The following is a 13,449-nucleotide window of genomic DNA, read 5'->3' as shown; positions in this document are numbered from 1 at the left end:
TAATAATGCATCCAGGCTATTCCATTCACAATGCAGTTCTGAATGTTTTCAGGCCCATCAGCAGCTCCTTGAAATCACTGGTCAGGAACATACGTTGGAGAAGCAGCTTTTGTTTTACAGCTACTCCACAGTACCTCAAAAGCTGGGTCGTGTGCACCACAGACACATACACAGTGTGGTGACCAGCAGAAGACACTCAGTGTACCAGGTCTCTTGCAAAAGGAGAATCACAGGAAGATGATGCTTTTTGAAAGAAAGTTATAAACATCTAGCTAAAAAGGATAAAATCCAGGTAAATGATATGAAATTTGCTTAAAGCCATCCTCCTAGAAAGTCAGAAAGGATCAGGAGAGCCTGTTGGTTGGCAGTTTGTTCATTTAATCCTGTATGTCCCTTACCATCAGCTCTCAGGATGGCCGCTCCACCAGCAGCACAAGCTTCAAACACTGGTTGCAGCAGCCTGACCTAAATCCATCCCTCCACCTGCATGAAACAGAGAAAACTCATTTGCTGTCTTTCTACAAAGGGAATTAACCCATGCTGTGGGGGTGGAAGCTTCAGTACTTTATTAGTGTCAGCTACAGGAAAGAAATAAAACTACAGAACCCAATAAATTCAGTAAAAATGATGATTCATCAGCACTCGGCATTTCCTGGGCAACTGAACCAGGCTGGGTTCCACACTACATTTCACCAGAGGCTTTCAATAGCAAGAAGAGAATTAACATGGGGATTTTTTTACAGGTGCAGGAGGAAGCAATTCTGCAAGGTTCACAATACACACAAAAACCACAATGGGGCACTGAAGACAAGCCGGGGTCGCTGTACGGGCATGGTTCCAAAAGCACGGTGAGGTTTCTGCTGCTGTTCTTCAAAGGCAACGTTCTCAGGACTCGCACTCAGTCCTGAAGTCTACAAAAAATACAAAGAACCCACATATGCAAGTTTCAACTGCTAAAGGAACAGTTTCATCCCAACACACCATTTCCCTGCAGTCACAAGCCAAGAAAATATCTTCAGAGGAATAAACGTGAGTCTGAACTGCTTGTTAGTGGGTCTGTCCCAGCCCAGCAGCAGAGCCAGCTCTGCTGGTCACCCCACACAGGACATCCAACACCCTATAGGGTATTTACTGACAAGGTTCTGCAAAAAACACTGGAAAATCCCAAGAAAGACTGCACCAGTCTCCCCTAGACCTACAGAAAAAGAAGGTCCTTTCCCATTTTCCTTGCTGGTTGCACAGTCGCTGCCCTTGTGAACACAGAAAAACCACACAGAACCACATCTCTGGAGTACGTGAGTCTAGAAAATGGAGGATGTGATATAAGAAGTGCAATATTACAGTCAAAGATACTTAGATTGCTCATCAAGCCATACTTAGTCTGGACAATGAAACCAAATCCCCAGTTTGAGAGTCAGAAACCAGAGACCCTGAGCACATCAGACACACACCAACGCCTGCACCAGCTCCTCGCACCTACCCGGGTCACTGCAGGAACGCCACGGCGCTGTTCTTGTGAGACGTCTTGGTGACCTGGTGTGCTTGGAGAACAGCCACCGCCTCCTCCATCTTACAACAGAGAGCACAAGGGGGGGAGAAGGTGAGCTGCTCCCATGGAGGAGCGCACTGCACATGAAACGCAATATCCCAAGTCCCACTCTGGCTTCTGCACATACTCACTTCCAAGAGGTAAAAGGATTTAAGTAATAACATAAAATCCAAGTCTGCTGCTTCTGCCAGAGACTGATCAGCCCAAAGATCTCCCCTGGCTTATCCCAAGGGAAATGCTGGGATATCTCTCCTTTTCTATAAGAGTCAGAATTTGCCAGAGAGAAATCAGACTCCTCTGGAGGTGGAGCTGCCTGACACCATCCAGCAAAGCCCAGGCTCTTCAAAAACATCAGTGAAATGGTGAAAGTGAATCCTGTCTCTAAGGACCAACAAGGAGATGCAGTGAATTCACTGCAACTGTTTTGATGGGAACCAAAACTAAATATTCACCAGGATTGAGGAAACTGAAGAAATGGCTGCGGAGAGGCAGCATTTACTGGCATCTATTATCAGGAAAAAGCATCTCCCTATGTCCTTCTGGGGAGCGACACCCACCCTGCTTCTCCCCTCTCACTTTCCAGCCACCTCCAAACCACCCTCAGAGCTTGGCCGGTGCTTTTGTGGAGCTGCTCTGAGCTTCTCCTTTTGCTGAAGGTGGGCAGGTGTTCAGGCACTGGGTGCCACGACATCAACCCAACACCCTTTCTGCTCATTTTTCACTTGGAAAAAAAGCAGCAGTTACTTGTTCTTCCCATGGCTATCAACATCCCTAACCCATCCTCTGGACCGTGATCACCTCTACTGGCGGCAGCAGGCTGTCAGCCCTTTGGGATATGATGTGCTTGGACACCAAGTGCCTCCTACCTTGGAGTGCAGGGAGTCAGGGGACTCCAGGAGCAACAGCAGCTCCGAGTTGTCGATCTCCAGCAGCATCCCAGTGATCTTGCCGGCCAGCGAGGGATGGATGGCGTGGATCAGAGGGTAGAGGCGCTCACCTGCTCCAAACACCGGGGACATCACCACTGTGCAAGACCTCCAGCATTTTCAAACCCAATGCAAACCCTCCTGCCCTCCCAGCTCTGTCCTTTCAACTGAAGAGAGATACAAGGGAGGTGGGGGGGGGGAGGGGAGGGGAAAAACCACACAAACAAACCCACCCAGACGCACAAAAAAACCTGCTCACAAGCAAACTTACTCCAGCGTGTCACAGCAAGTGTTTGCAGGCAAAATGCTACCAGTCCCAGTGCAGCAACCCCACACAATGGGGAGAGCTAGCCCTACCTATGGGGCACGCTTACCAGGAAGGAAAGCTATACAAGCAAATAGGTGTGGAGGAGGAAAGCCACCTTTGGCTGGGGACAATGCTAATTGTCCTCTTCCTGCCATCCCGTCCTCCAGCACACAGATTGTTTCACTGCCAGATTCCCCACCACAGCTTTGCCAGGCTGCCTCTGCCCTGTGCACAGCCCTCCCTGCTCCCTCCCCAAATGACTCTTCTCCAGCCTCTGTTGGGCAGGGCTGACCGCAGCCGCTGCGGCCACCCAGCCGCTCATCGCTGGTGATGCAGGACAGCTCAGAGCTCCGGGGAGTCCAGAGGTTGTGGGGCAGCCCAGGTGTGATGGAGCTGTGCCCAGCCTGCAGAGCCTGGCCAGACACTATCTGCCGGGCAGCGGGAGGTTTTGGTGCCTCCGTACCCTTCCAACACAGCCCGTTTTGGTTTTGTTTTTAAAGCAGCATAATATCAGAGCAATCCTTTAAATGCTTACAGCTTCTCCAAGCAGCTAAGTTTTTCCTGGGGCATGCAAGTCCACTTTCACATGCAAACGCAGCTGCACAGCTGGACCTACTACAGCAAAGCCACCGTGACACCCACCTATCATTTGCTTCTGCTCCTGAGGAGGGGCTGCTGCAAGCACGGATGCTGTCAGCGGCTCCTGCCCCTGCACATGCACAGCGGGTTCTCCCACCTGGACAGAGAAAACAAACAAACACACAACACGGAGAAGAGCAGCAATCAGAAGCACTGGAAGCAATGCACGAGCTACCTGGCTTCCCCAAACTGCACTGGTCCCCAGACCCAGGGGGACATTTCACCCCTTCAAGCTGCTGCTGCAGACTCTGGCATTGCCTGCTTGTATCCAGATGCTGGTTGCCAGGGAGAGCCAGAGCCAGGCTACTGTAGCCCCAGTTACCCCAGCACCCCTTGGAAAGTTGCCCATACTATAATCAGAGCCGTGGGGCTGGCTGGGCTCAGCAGCCACGTTATCCCAGCGCAGGACTGGGCTGATGCACGCTGCGGTGGCCGTGCCCGAGCCCGGAGGTCACAGAGCAGGTACCTGCGGGGCCACCACAGGTGGCATGTGCCCCATAGGCTGGACATTCCTGACGGACGAGGAGTACTTGTACTGCGGGGTGCCCCGTGGCAGGGTGGGTGAGGAGGGCACCCGGGCGCTGACCGTCTGCGTCCCGATGTTGGCTGCAACGGGAATGGGAACATTTCTATGAAGAAGCTTGTTAAATGCATGTCTGCATGGGGGAAGTAAAACCACAAGGGCAGTCTGCTCAGCCAGAGAGCCCCAAAAGTCCCCAGGTCAAAGGCAGCTTCCCCAGGACTGGCAGGGCACTGCTATCCTGCCTGTGGGACTGGGGTGGTCTGATTTTTCTGCAGAGGGCAGGAGGGCCAGCAAAGGCACCTACACCTCGTTGTCTCTCCTGTAGAAGTGCCCATCTGCATCAGCAGCCAGAGACGGACACAGCACCAAGGAGGGGGCTGCAAGAGCAAGAGCCCTTGGCTCACCCTGTGTCTCTTCCTGCAAGAAGGTGAGGGCAGAGGAACAAGAGGACAAGGGAGGACATGTAGAGGAGAAAAACCCAAAGACAGCCCTCCTGGTCCCACTTCTCCTTTCAGTGATAAGACACCCAACACCACAGACCACCTTGGGCTAAATCGCATGAAGCCATGATGGTTGGAGGTCAATGCTACCCCACCAGACAGTCCCATGTTTGAGGGGACCTGAGACCTTCATTCACTCCAACTTCCACCCTGAGTTACTTCTGCCTCTCCTCAAAGCATCCGACTCCTCGTCACCGACACAGAAGGCAGAGGGGTGGTGGGACAGACAGGGTTAAAGCACTCAGGGTGAGGGGTGTTCTGGGCATGGTGCACAGGGCAGCAGCTCGGTCACCAGCGCTGCAGAGCACAGCCATGCCATGCTGGCAAGTGGAGGGGCCGTCCTGGGACACAGGGACGGCCCCAGCACAGCCAGGCCCTGGGGGTGCCAGCAAGGTGTGGTTCTTGGGCCTCAGCTCCTAACACCTCCAACATGAGTGTGTTTTACTGGAGGCTTGGCCATGGCAGCAGTTCAGCCAGAGGCTGTAGGACCTTCTGTGAACCTCTGCTTCTGCCCAAGAAGTCCTGTCCCAACCCCCACCTGTCTGAGTGCTAAGCCTAGGGTGCCATGGCTGCATCATCATCACCTTTAATGAACATATTTGAGAAGCAGCAGCCAAAACAGACCAACATGCATATCAGAGACCTGTCCCATTACTTGAAAGACCACAACCTTTCCCAAAAGCTACACGCTTATCTGCTACAGACATTGTTCCAGTCCCATCACATACAAGGGCACCATCCAAACTCTTCCACGAGCAATGTCACAAACTGATCCATCCTCAGAGGCAGACCCAAGCTTGCAGCAAGCACCCTCACCCACGCACGGGGATGTCCAAGGCAGGTCCTCCCCCAACTCACCCACTCTCTGGGCCTGGGGGGGCACACGGGGCACTTGTGTGGAGGCCTGTCTCATGGTGCTGATGTTGGTGAGCAGGCGCCGGGGTGGCACAGCAGCCCTCAGGATGGGAGTAGCTGCAGGATATGCTGCTGTAGAGATGGAGCAGGATTAGTAGAGCTTATTGGTAGCGAAGGAATGGAAGGAGAAATGGGGGAAGTGACTGTGACTGGGGAAAGCTCAGGAGCATCTCACCGGGTCAACCTCAACATCTCATCCTCTGGTGCCCATCACCGTGATCCCTGCACCAAACCCCCACACGCTTCTCCAGACCACATCCACCTGTGGTGACACACTTCGTGCTGCTTTTATAGACCCGTGGTCCCCAACTGAGCCCAGCTCACACCGAGAGCCCTGCGGAGAGACAGGCTGACTCACGGGGAGGCCGGGAGGGCTGCGCACTCCAGCGAGTGGCAGGACGGACTGGGACAACTGGGCTGGGGCTGTAGAAGGTAGCTCTGGTTTGCGGCTGGGAAAGGAGAACGTGTTACCCAAGGTGACTCGGGAGCTGAGCCAGATCTAACCTGGAGCATCTCGGTGGCTGCCGCACGCAGACAGACAAGCCAAAACCACGCTCTGCGGCGTGCCAGAGCGCTCGAACGATTGACCTCCAGTCCTGCTGCCCACGTGTCCTCCAGCAGCTACACTTATCTCTTCCCCATGAGCTTTTGCACCTCTGTAACCCTTCTCCCTCCCCTCATTTCATCAGCAGACTCATTCTCTGTGCTCACACCCTCCCACCAAACTCCTCCTTGGTTCCCTCCTCTGAGGAGCAGTAGGTGCCCTGCTTCCCTGAAAATAAGACAGGGTCTAATTTAATTTTTGCTCCAAAAGATGCTTACTTTTTTACATGCATAGCTGCACAGACACTATTTAAATTGACTTTTTTTATGAACTGTAACTAGGGCTTATTTTTGGAGTAGTGCTTATATTTCAAGCATCCTCAAAAATCCTGACCAAAAAAAAATCATGCTAGGGCTTATTTTCAGGGTGGGTCTTATTTTGGGAGAAACAGGGTACCTACTAAATCCCCAGCCCATTGCCTGGAACACCTGCACCCCACCAGGGTTTTGGCAAGCCCTGCCACTTACACAGAAGCCCAGAGCTGCTCCCACCAATCCCACACCAGCCTGTGCTAGGTTTGCACAAGCCCAGTTCTGCTCCTCAGCCCAGCTGCCACCTCCCTCCTCCAGCCCAGGGCAGATTTGTGTCCATGTGCAAGGCTGCCATTCAGAAATGGGTTCTCACCTGGGGGATGGGGGGTAGAAAGTACCCCGGGGGGGGCTGGAAGGAGCCCAGGAGAGGGCCGGGCAGAGCCCTCATGGTGGCTAATCTCTGCATGTACTGGTTGGTGAGGATTGCTTTCCGCTCCTCTTTCCTTTGAGCAAGTGCAACGTAGAGAGGCTTGGTGCTGACGATCCGCCCGTTCATTTCAGTCACGGCCTTGGTAGCCTCTTCTGGGGAGGAAAAACATACAAACCCAAACCCTTTGCTGTGGCCACCCTCTGTCATCACCTAAAATTGGATTGAAACAAGACAACTAAGTCCACAGATCTTTGCAGTACCCAAAGCATCGCGCGGCAGGGGGTGCACGGGACCTGCCAGCCCTGGGCACCCCATTGCAGCCCTCACACCCGGGGGGGACAGATGGGGCTGCACCCATGGGGGTCCGCAGTGGGGTTTGTCTAGGGAAGGGGAAAATTTGCTTGGGCAAAACTCGTAGGTTTGGGAAATGAAGCCCAAGATCTGCAGCCCATGATCTCCCAGGGGTCTGTGTCCACCCCCTGCCCAGGGCCCACAGGCCAGCAAGACTCTGGTGCTTTACATCACAGGAGCCAGCAAGAGCTGGGGACCAGGGGACACCATGTCCTGTCCAAGGACCAGGCAGAATCTGTCCCTGGCAGCTGGCAGGTTACAGGTATCTGACCGTAAAGCCAGACCGTCCCTCTGCACATGTACACATGGCCCTCAAGAGAAGACTGACACCAGTCTTGGTGGCAAGACTGAGACTTCTATGGTTTTCCAAGAGGCAAAACGCCAGCCTGTCAGCCAGGTGGTTTCTGGGTCATTTCCATTTGCATCAGTGCCACATAGGTCCCAAAGCACAGAGCAGCTGTGCAATATTCAGAATTATGAGGCTTTAATGTCCCATACCCTGAATCTCACTGGGGCTGTGGTAACTCAGTAAAGCTACCAAATATTTGCTGAATAATAAGCTCCTCAGGACAGCGTGAAGTTCAAGTGGTGTGTCCCTTACACTTGGATCGAGACACAAGCCATCAGCAGGGAACAATAACTCCACAGGATGATAATCCTGGTCCATTTCCAATGGCTAAGCACACCGGCTCACTAACCCCAGGAGCCCCAGTCCCTCACCTTGGCACTGGTGATGGTGCCGTAGGGAGAGAACTCCTTTCTCAGCCTATTGTCATCTATCCCATCATCCAGGTTCTTCACATACAGGTTGACCCCCTGCAAACAGGCGAAATAAAAAAAAGCAGCTTGGGCTCCTGAATTTTACAGCAGCTTTTTCAGGCAGCTGTATGTTTCCCCAGTAGCTCTGCAGAGGGTGGGATGTCCCACAGATGTGTCCTCTACAGAGCTGCCACAGAACTGGTGACAGGACCAAGGACCACACATGTGCTTCACCCATAGGCAAGTCACCCTGAGTAAAGAAGGTGCCCAAATCTTTGTTATGAAGTCGCTCCAAGATCTCAGGAAGCTGCCTTGTTTCCACACTAATATTTTAATTTCTGGAAAAGAGCAGACCCATTTGTTCAACTGCCAAGATCACCCTGGGCTTAGATCTCCCTCCTCTTTCCTAATAATGTTTTCCAGGACATTACCAGGCAGCAAAAGGGCCCCTGTGTGTGTCTTTTTTAACTGTAGCAGGGACCCAGCACACTGATGTGCTCCGGCGAGCCTTGTGCTGTTCCCAAGCCAAGGATGTCCCTGGGTGCCCAGGGCAGGTCCCTGGTGCAGACCTGCAGGGATGCAGGGACAGAGCATCCTGCTCTCCACTTACCTGGTACCTGCTCACTCGCTCCTGCTTGATCTGCTCAAATTTCCTCTTGAGCTCGCTCTGGCGCTCCAGACGCTTCTGGGCCCGGCCCACGTACACCATTCGCCCATTGATCTCCTTCCCGTTCATGTCGGCCACCGCCTGCCAGCAGAGGGGAGAGCGCTGAGCACAGTAGGATGCTGGTGGCCACAGCACCATTCTTCACCCACCACCCCAGAACAGCCCCACCAGTGCCAGCACAAAGCTGGTGAGGTTCCCCTGCCAAGGAGAGGTGGGAACATGAGCAGGGGACAAGCCTGGGGCTGAGCTAGCAGCCGAGCAGCAAGGAGCCTCTTGCCTTCTGGGCGTCTTCGTGCTTCTCAAAGTTGACGAATCCGAAGCCCTTTGAGCGGCCAGTGCTGTCCATCATGACTTTGACACTTAGCGTTTTTCCTGAAAGAGGAACAACGTGTGAAGAAGGGTGCCCACAGCCCAGCGAGGAGAGCGAGCAGCCATGGCAGCACCAGAGAGCCAAGGGGGGACAGGCAGCGGGATCCCCATCGCAGGGCAGGGACGGGAGGCTGCGTGCGCTGGTGAGGACAACCCCTACCACCCTGGATGCTGCTCTTATGGCTCTTGGCTTTTTGGTTTCTCCGGCCAGTGCAATGAGTTTCTTTGGCCAGAAGTTCTCGTCTGCTTTATATATGAACACATGTATTGGGTTCATAGGAAGGGTATTCACAGATTACCTGAGCTAACACTGGCCCGGCATGGACAGTACAGTCCATAGGCTGGCACAATACTAAACCCTATCACAAGAGGCATCTTCCATTTAAACGGAAAAGGCTTTTTTTGCTTTAAATTCAGACTCAGCATCTCTTATTCCCAGGGCTCCTATAGCCAGACAATATGCTGGTTTCAAGACAATTTCAAAAACTAACAAAACAAAAACCCACAAAACAAAAACCCCACTTTTGTTACCCAAGAAAGTGAAAAAGATAGTATTTTTTTCCAGGAGAGCACTTAGTAAACTTATCCTCCCTCATTGCAAGAAAGCACATGTAATGTCCTGATCATTTAAGCCACTGTAGTCATTTGCTGACATAACATTTCAGCAAGTCCGATCCCATTGAGAGAACAGGTCAGTATTCCAGTCAAGCACCCTCCCCAGCTTTCTTTGCAGTTGCCCCAACACCAGTTTATCAAACACGAGGATATTTTGCTTCAACAACTGTACTCACCAAACTTGGAGAAGATTTCCCGCAGTCTGTCGTCATCCATGTCATCTCCAAAGTTTTTGATGTAGACGTTGGTGAACTCCATCGCCTTCGCCCCAAACTCTGCCTCGCGCTCTTTGCGGGATTTGAAGTGACCAACAAACCTGCAGGAAGCAAGGAGAGGGACATGGAACCCTCCGCGTCCTCCGCAGAGGGAAGATGGACACAGGCACATCTGTCTCAGTACAGGCCAAGAGAGACCCCGACATCTCAGGCTGTGCTTTGCTTGCCCATGAATCCACATGGTGTTTCATATCCAGCAGCTTCACCCTAGTGTTCCCCTGCCCAGACCTCACTTGGCACTACTGAAATGGGAACAGTGGTAAGACAGGGCACAGCCCCATGATGGGGTTATCACCCCAGGAGATCCCAAAAGACCCCAAAGGATGTCACCAAGTGCCAGTTCTCCTCCTCCAAGGTATCCCCAACCTCCCCGGGCAGCTTCTTTCCTCTGTGGAGACGGATGCGGAGAACAAGGTGATGCAATATGAGCAAGGAGTTGAAGAACAACAAAAACCTCTTCCTGCCCAGATTATCTGATGCTGGCAGCATAGACCGATGACCAGCCCTGCTCTGTGGACACTCTACACTGCCTCAGCAATAAAACACAGCCCAGGGCTGGACTCCTTCCCCACCATAAGGAACAGTTCCAAACCACTATCACACTTCCACCAGCATTGACCACAAGTGACTCACTGCCCCAGAGAGCATGGAGGGGATGGACGGGAGGGGAGGGAAGAGCTGCAGGAGGTGGGAGCCCGAGCAGGGCAGGCGGTTCCTCCACAGCACACACCAAGGCAAGGGAGGACCAAGCACAGAGATGAGGAGATGCTCCCATCTTCTCCTCCACTTACACCTTCCGATCGTTGAGCAACATCCCATTCATGGTCTCGATGGCTCGAGTCGCTGCCTCGTGAGTCTCAAAGTGAACAAAGCCATAGCCACGAGATCCATTTTCATCACAAACCACCTACAAACGCAGAGCAAAGAGGATGGTGGGGAGGGTGGAAAAAAAGAGAGACAGACACTGTTTTTCTCTCTGCTTGCACATAAGTTGCATGAAAACTCACCCTTGTTTCCCAGTGTTATTTACTCTCCCTGACATCCCGCTGCCACGACAGCTGAGCTGCACTGGGATGCTGCCCGGGGTCAGTTGTCCTGCTGGGGCTGAGGTGGTTGCCCTCCAGCACCTGGTGCTTTATACGATGCCCTAAAGCTCACGGTGTACTGAGAGCCAAGTGCCATGAATGCCCTGAGCTCAGGCAGAACAACACACAATGTCTCCATGCAGGGATTGGGAAGGAGGAGGACAGGGGGAAAACCCCATTCTCAAGGGGAAAAGCCCCATTCTCAAGGGGAAAAGCCCCATTCTCAAGGGGAAACACAGCAGGGCCTCCTGTCTTCAAAGTAGGTGGGGATTTAGGGGAAACTTTGTAGGAAGCAGAATGAGAAAGCGAATTTCAGCTGGCTGGAGCACACTGCTGAGAACACTGGGCAGCTCTGCAGCAAGACCTTCCCTCCAGGGCCCATGGGCACCTGTACCTTGCACGACAGGATGTTTCCGAAGGCGGAGAATGTGTCGTACAGGGCTTTGTTATCAATGGAGTCATCCAGGTTCTTGATAAAGACGTTTCCCACCCCGGACTTTCGGAGGCCAGGGTCCCGCTGGGACCACATGATGCGGATGGGACGGCCTTTGATGACCTCGAAGTTCATGGTGTCCAGGGCTCGCTCAGCTGGCAAAGAGGTAAGAACAGGGTGAGAGAGGAGGGTAACACAGATCCCCTTCACATCCTACAGCAGCTGAGACGGGCACAGGAATTAGGGGTACAATCGGACAGGGGGTCATTAATCTAATTGAGACTGGGAGCTCTGCCTCCCAGGGCAGCAGGGCCAGGCGGGGGCTGCTCTCCTTCCTTCCAGCCACATCACTCCTTCCTGCTTAATTATTTTTCCTCTCCAAAGCATGTCTGACTCCCACGGGATCATTCATTTCACTGCATTTCACTCATTTACTCAGTAAGGATTTTGGTATCCAGGACAACTAACCCAACACCTTCCCATCACCATTGCCTCACTCCAGCATGAAACATCTGTTGGGTACCACACCATGCAGCACTGTATCATGGCAATGCTGCCAGGAGAGGGGTCTCACTTCACATCGTGATGCATTGGGCAGCTGGCTGCCCCAGGGAAGGGAAGAAGAGGTTTTGGTACCCTTCTCCATCAGCTCACGGATCTTGCAAGTCACCTTCCTAAGCCCAAACCCAGCTGCTGCATCCTCTCCCAGTCTATGAGATGGGAGTGGGATGGTTCACCATCTGGTTACAACCAAAACCCAACAGCAGCAGAATGTGGCCAAGTCACAACAGCTGAGGCATCCACTCTGCCCTTCCTTCTCCTGCACACCCCAAGCCCCCATTACGAGGCAGTTCCTCGAGGCTGCATTACAGGCATCTTACCATCCACAGGCTGCTGGAAGTTAATGTAGGCATAGCCCAGAGATCGACGTGTGGCAACATCCCGGCAGACTCGGATGGACATGATGGGCCCAGCAGGTGAGAACTTCTCGTAGAGCATGGCTTCGGTCACGTCCGGGTGGAGGTCCCCCACATAGAGAGAGGCTAACGGATAGCCAGGGCCGCTGGCGTTCATGGTCGACCAGAAAGCTCAGATGCAGAGGAAGACAGACCCAAGGCTGCAGAGAGGGGGTTTCAGATTGCACACAGCAACCATGGGCCCACGCTGGGGCTGGCCACACTGTAAGTGCAAGCCGTGCCCCTCCCACCAGCAATGCGGGGAGCGGCAGCTCCCCGGTACTGGAAATGCCCCAAGGATGCTGCAGTTCCCAGATTTTTTTCAAGGACACTTTAATACTGGTGCAAAAGCTGAGCTGGGGTGATCTGCCCATGTCAGAGCCCCCACAAACCTGGGGAGCGACCAGAGGGACAAAACACACTGCACACACTGATTTGTTCCTTTCAACACTCAAGAACCAAGAGAAACAAAATGCAGTTTCATTTCTCCAGAAGGTAAATAGCCCTTCTCCACCAGAGACTTCCATTTTAACTCCTCTGTAACAGCTCCCTCCAGCCACCTGCTCAGCCAGAGCAAACCCGAGGAGTCCAGGTTTGCTGTGATGCACAGCATTGCCCTGCCGGGGAAACTGCTTCTTGTAGCCAGGACTCCCAACAACCGTCTCCATCTCTAACAAGGCAAATACAAGTTTTTAGCCAGCCCTGCCCAGAGAAACAAGCCTCAGCTTGCTGACAAGGTCTCTAAAGCAGGAAAAGCAATGCTCAATCTCCTACCGTTTTCAGTTGAGTATAAAGTTGTGTGCAAAGATATCAGCTTGAGATCCCCAAGGTACTGACTGGGACAAGAGAGATACAGGTCCTGCTCTGAAAGCTTATAAAGCCCATCTTTGGGGCTCTTACATTAAAGCTGAAAAGACCTGAGGCATTTGTTAAGATACCCTAAGGATGCCCATAGTAAATACACACACATAAAAGAGGTGCATCAAGCAATCCCTCAGCCAAAGACAAGTCACCACAAAGGACAGAACACAGAAGAGCTGTGCACCAGCTCTGCGAAACAGCCCTACCCCTCATGCACCCGAGATGGGCATCCCAGCGACCTCACGGCTCTACTGACAGCAAATAAAGACAGCAGAGAGAGAGCAAACCCGGCATTGCTCTGCGGCTGGTGGGGTGGAAAGGGAGGAAAGAAGACGGAGGGGAGCAGGCAGAGCTCCGGCCCGCGGCGAGCCAGCACAGACGCTGCACGGCCCCATCTCCGCCGGCTGCCGAGCATCCCCGGAGCTCCAGCGCCC

The 13,449-nt window shown here is 53.1% G+C and overlaps 1 protein-coding gene across 2 annotated transcripts; it reads right to left on the bottom strand.

Annotated features, from left to right (window-relative positions):
- Positions 1 to 1,485: 1,485 nt before the first annotated feature.
- PABPC1L (poly(A) binding protein cytoplasmic 1 like) lies at positions 1,486 to 12,272 on the bottom strand (the record flags this gene model as incomplete). 2 transcript variants are annotated; one of them, XM_080354504.1, is made up of 14 exons in its annotated part: positions 1,486 to 1,569; positions 2,416 to 2,546; positions 3,425 to 3,518; positions 3,888 to 4,077; positions 5,269 to 5,431; positions 5,718 to 5,808; positions 6,588 to 6,854; positions 7,716 to 7,811; positions 8,365 to 8,502; positions 8,699 to 8,793; positions 9,582 to 9,721; positions 10,472 to 10,587; positions 11,160 to 11,353; positions 12,080 to 12,272. In XM_080354504.1, the coding sequence occupies 14 exons, from the start codon at positions 12,270 to 12,272 to the stop codon at positions 1,486 to 1,488; spliced, it is 1,992 nt and encodes a 663-aa protein (XP_080210630.1). The 2 variants fall into 2 exon arrangements, with proteins under 2 accessions (XP_080210630.1, XP_080210631.1); XM_080354505.1 differs by having other exon boundaries at positions 3,888 to 4,027; positions 5,303 to 5,431.
- Between the last annotated feature and the right edge of the window lie 1,177 nt (positions 12,273 to 13,449).

Source organism: Nesoenas mayeri (assembly GCF_963082525.1).
Source record: "Nesoenas mayeri genome assembly, chromosome: 16".
NCBI classification, from domain to species: Eukaryota; Metazoa; Chordata; class Aves; order Columbiformes; family Columbidae; genus Nesoenas; species Nesoenas mayeri.
Note: the sequence above shows the minus strand (reverse complement) of the source record. Positions and strands in the feature narration are given on the sequence as shown.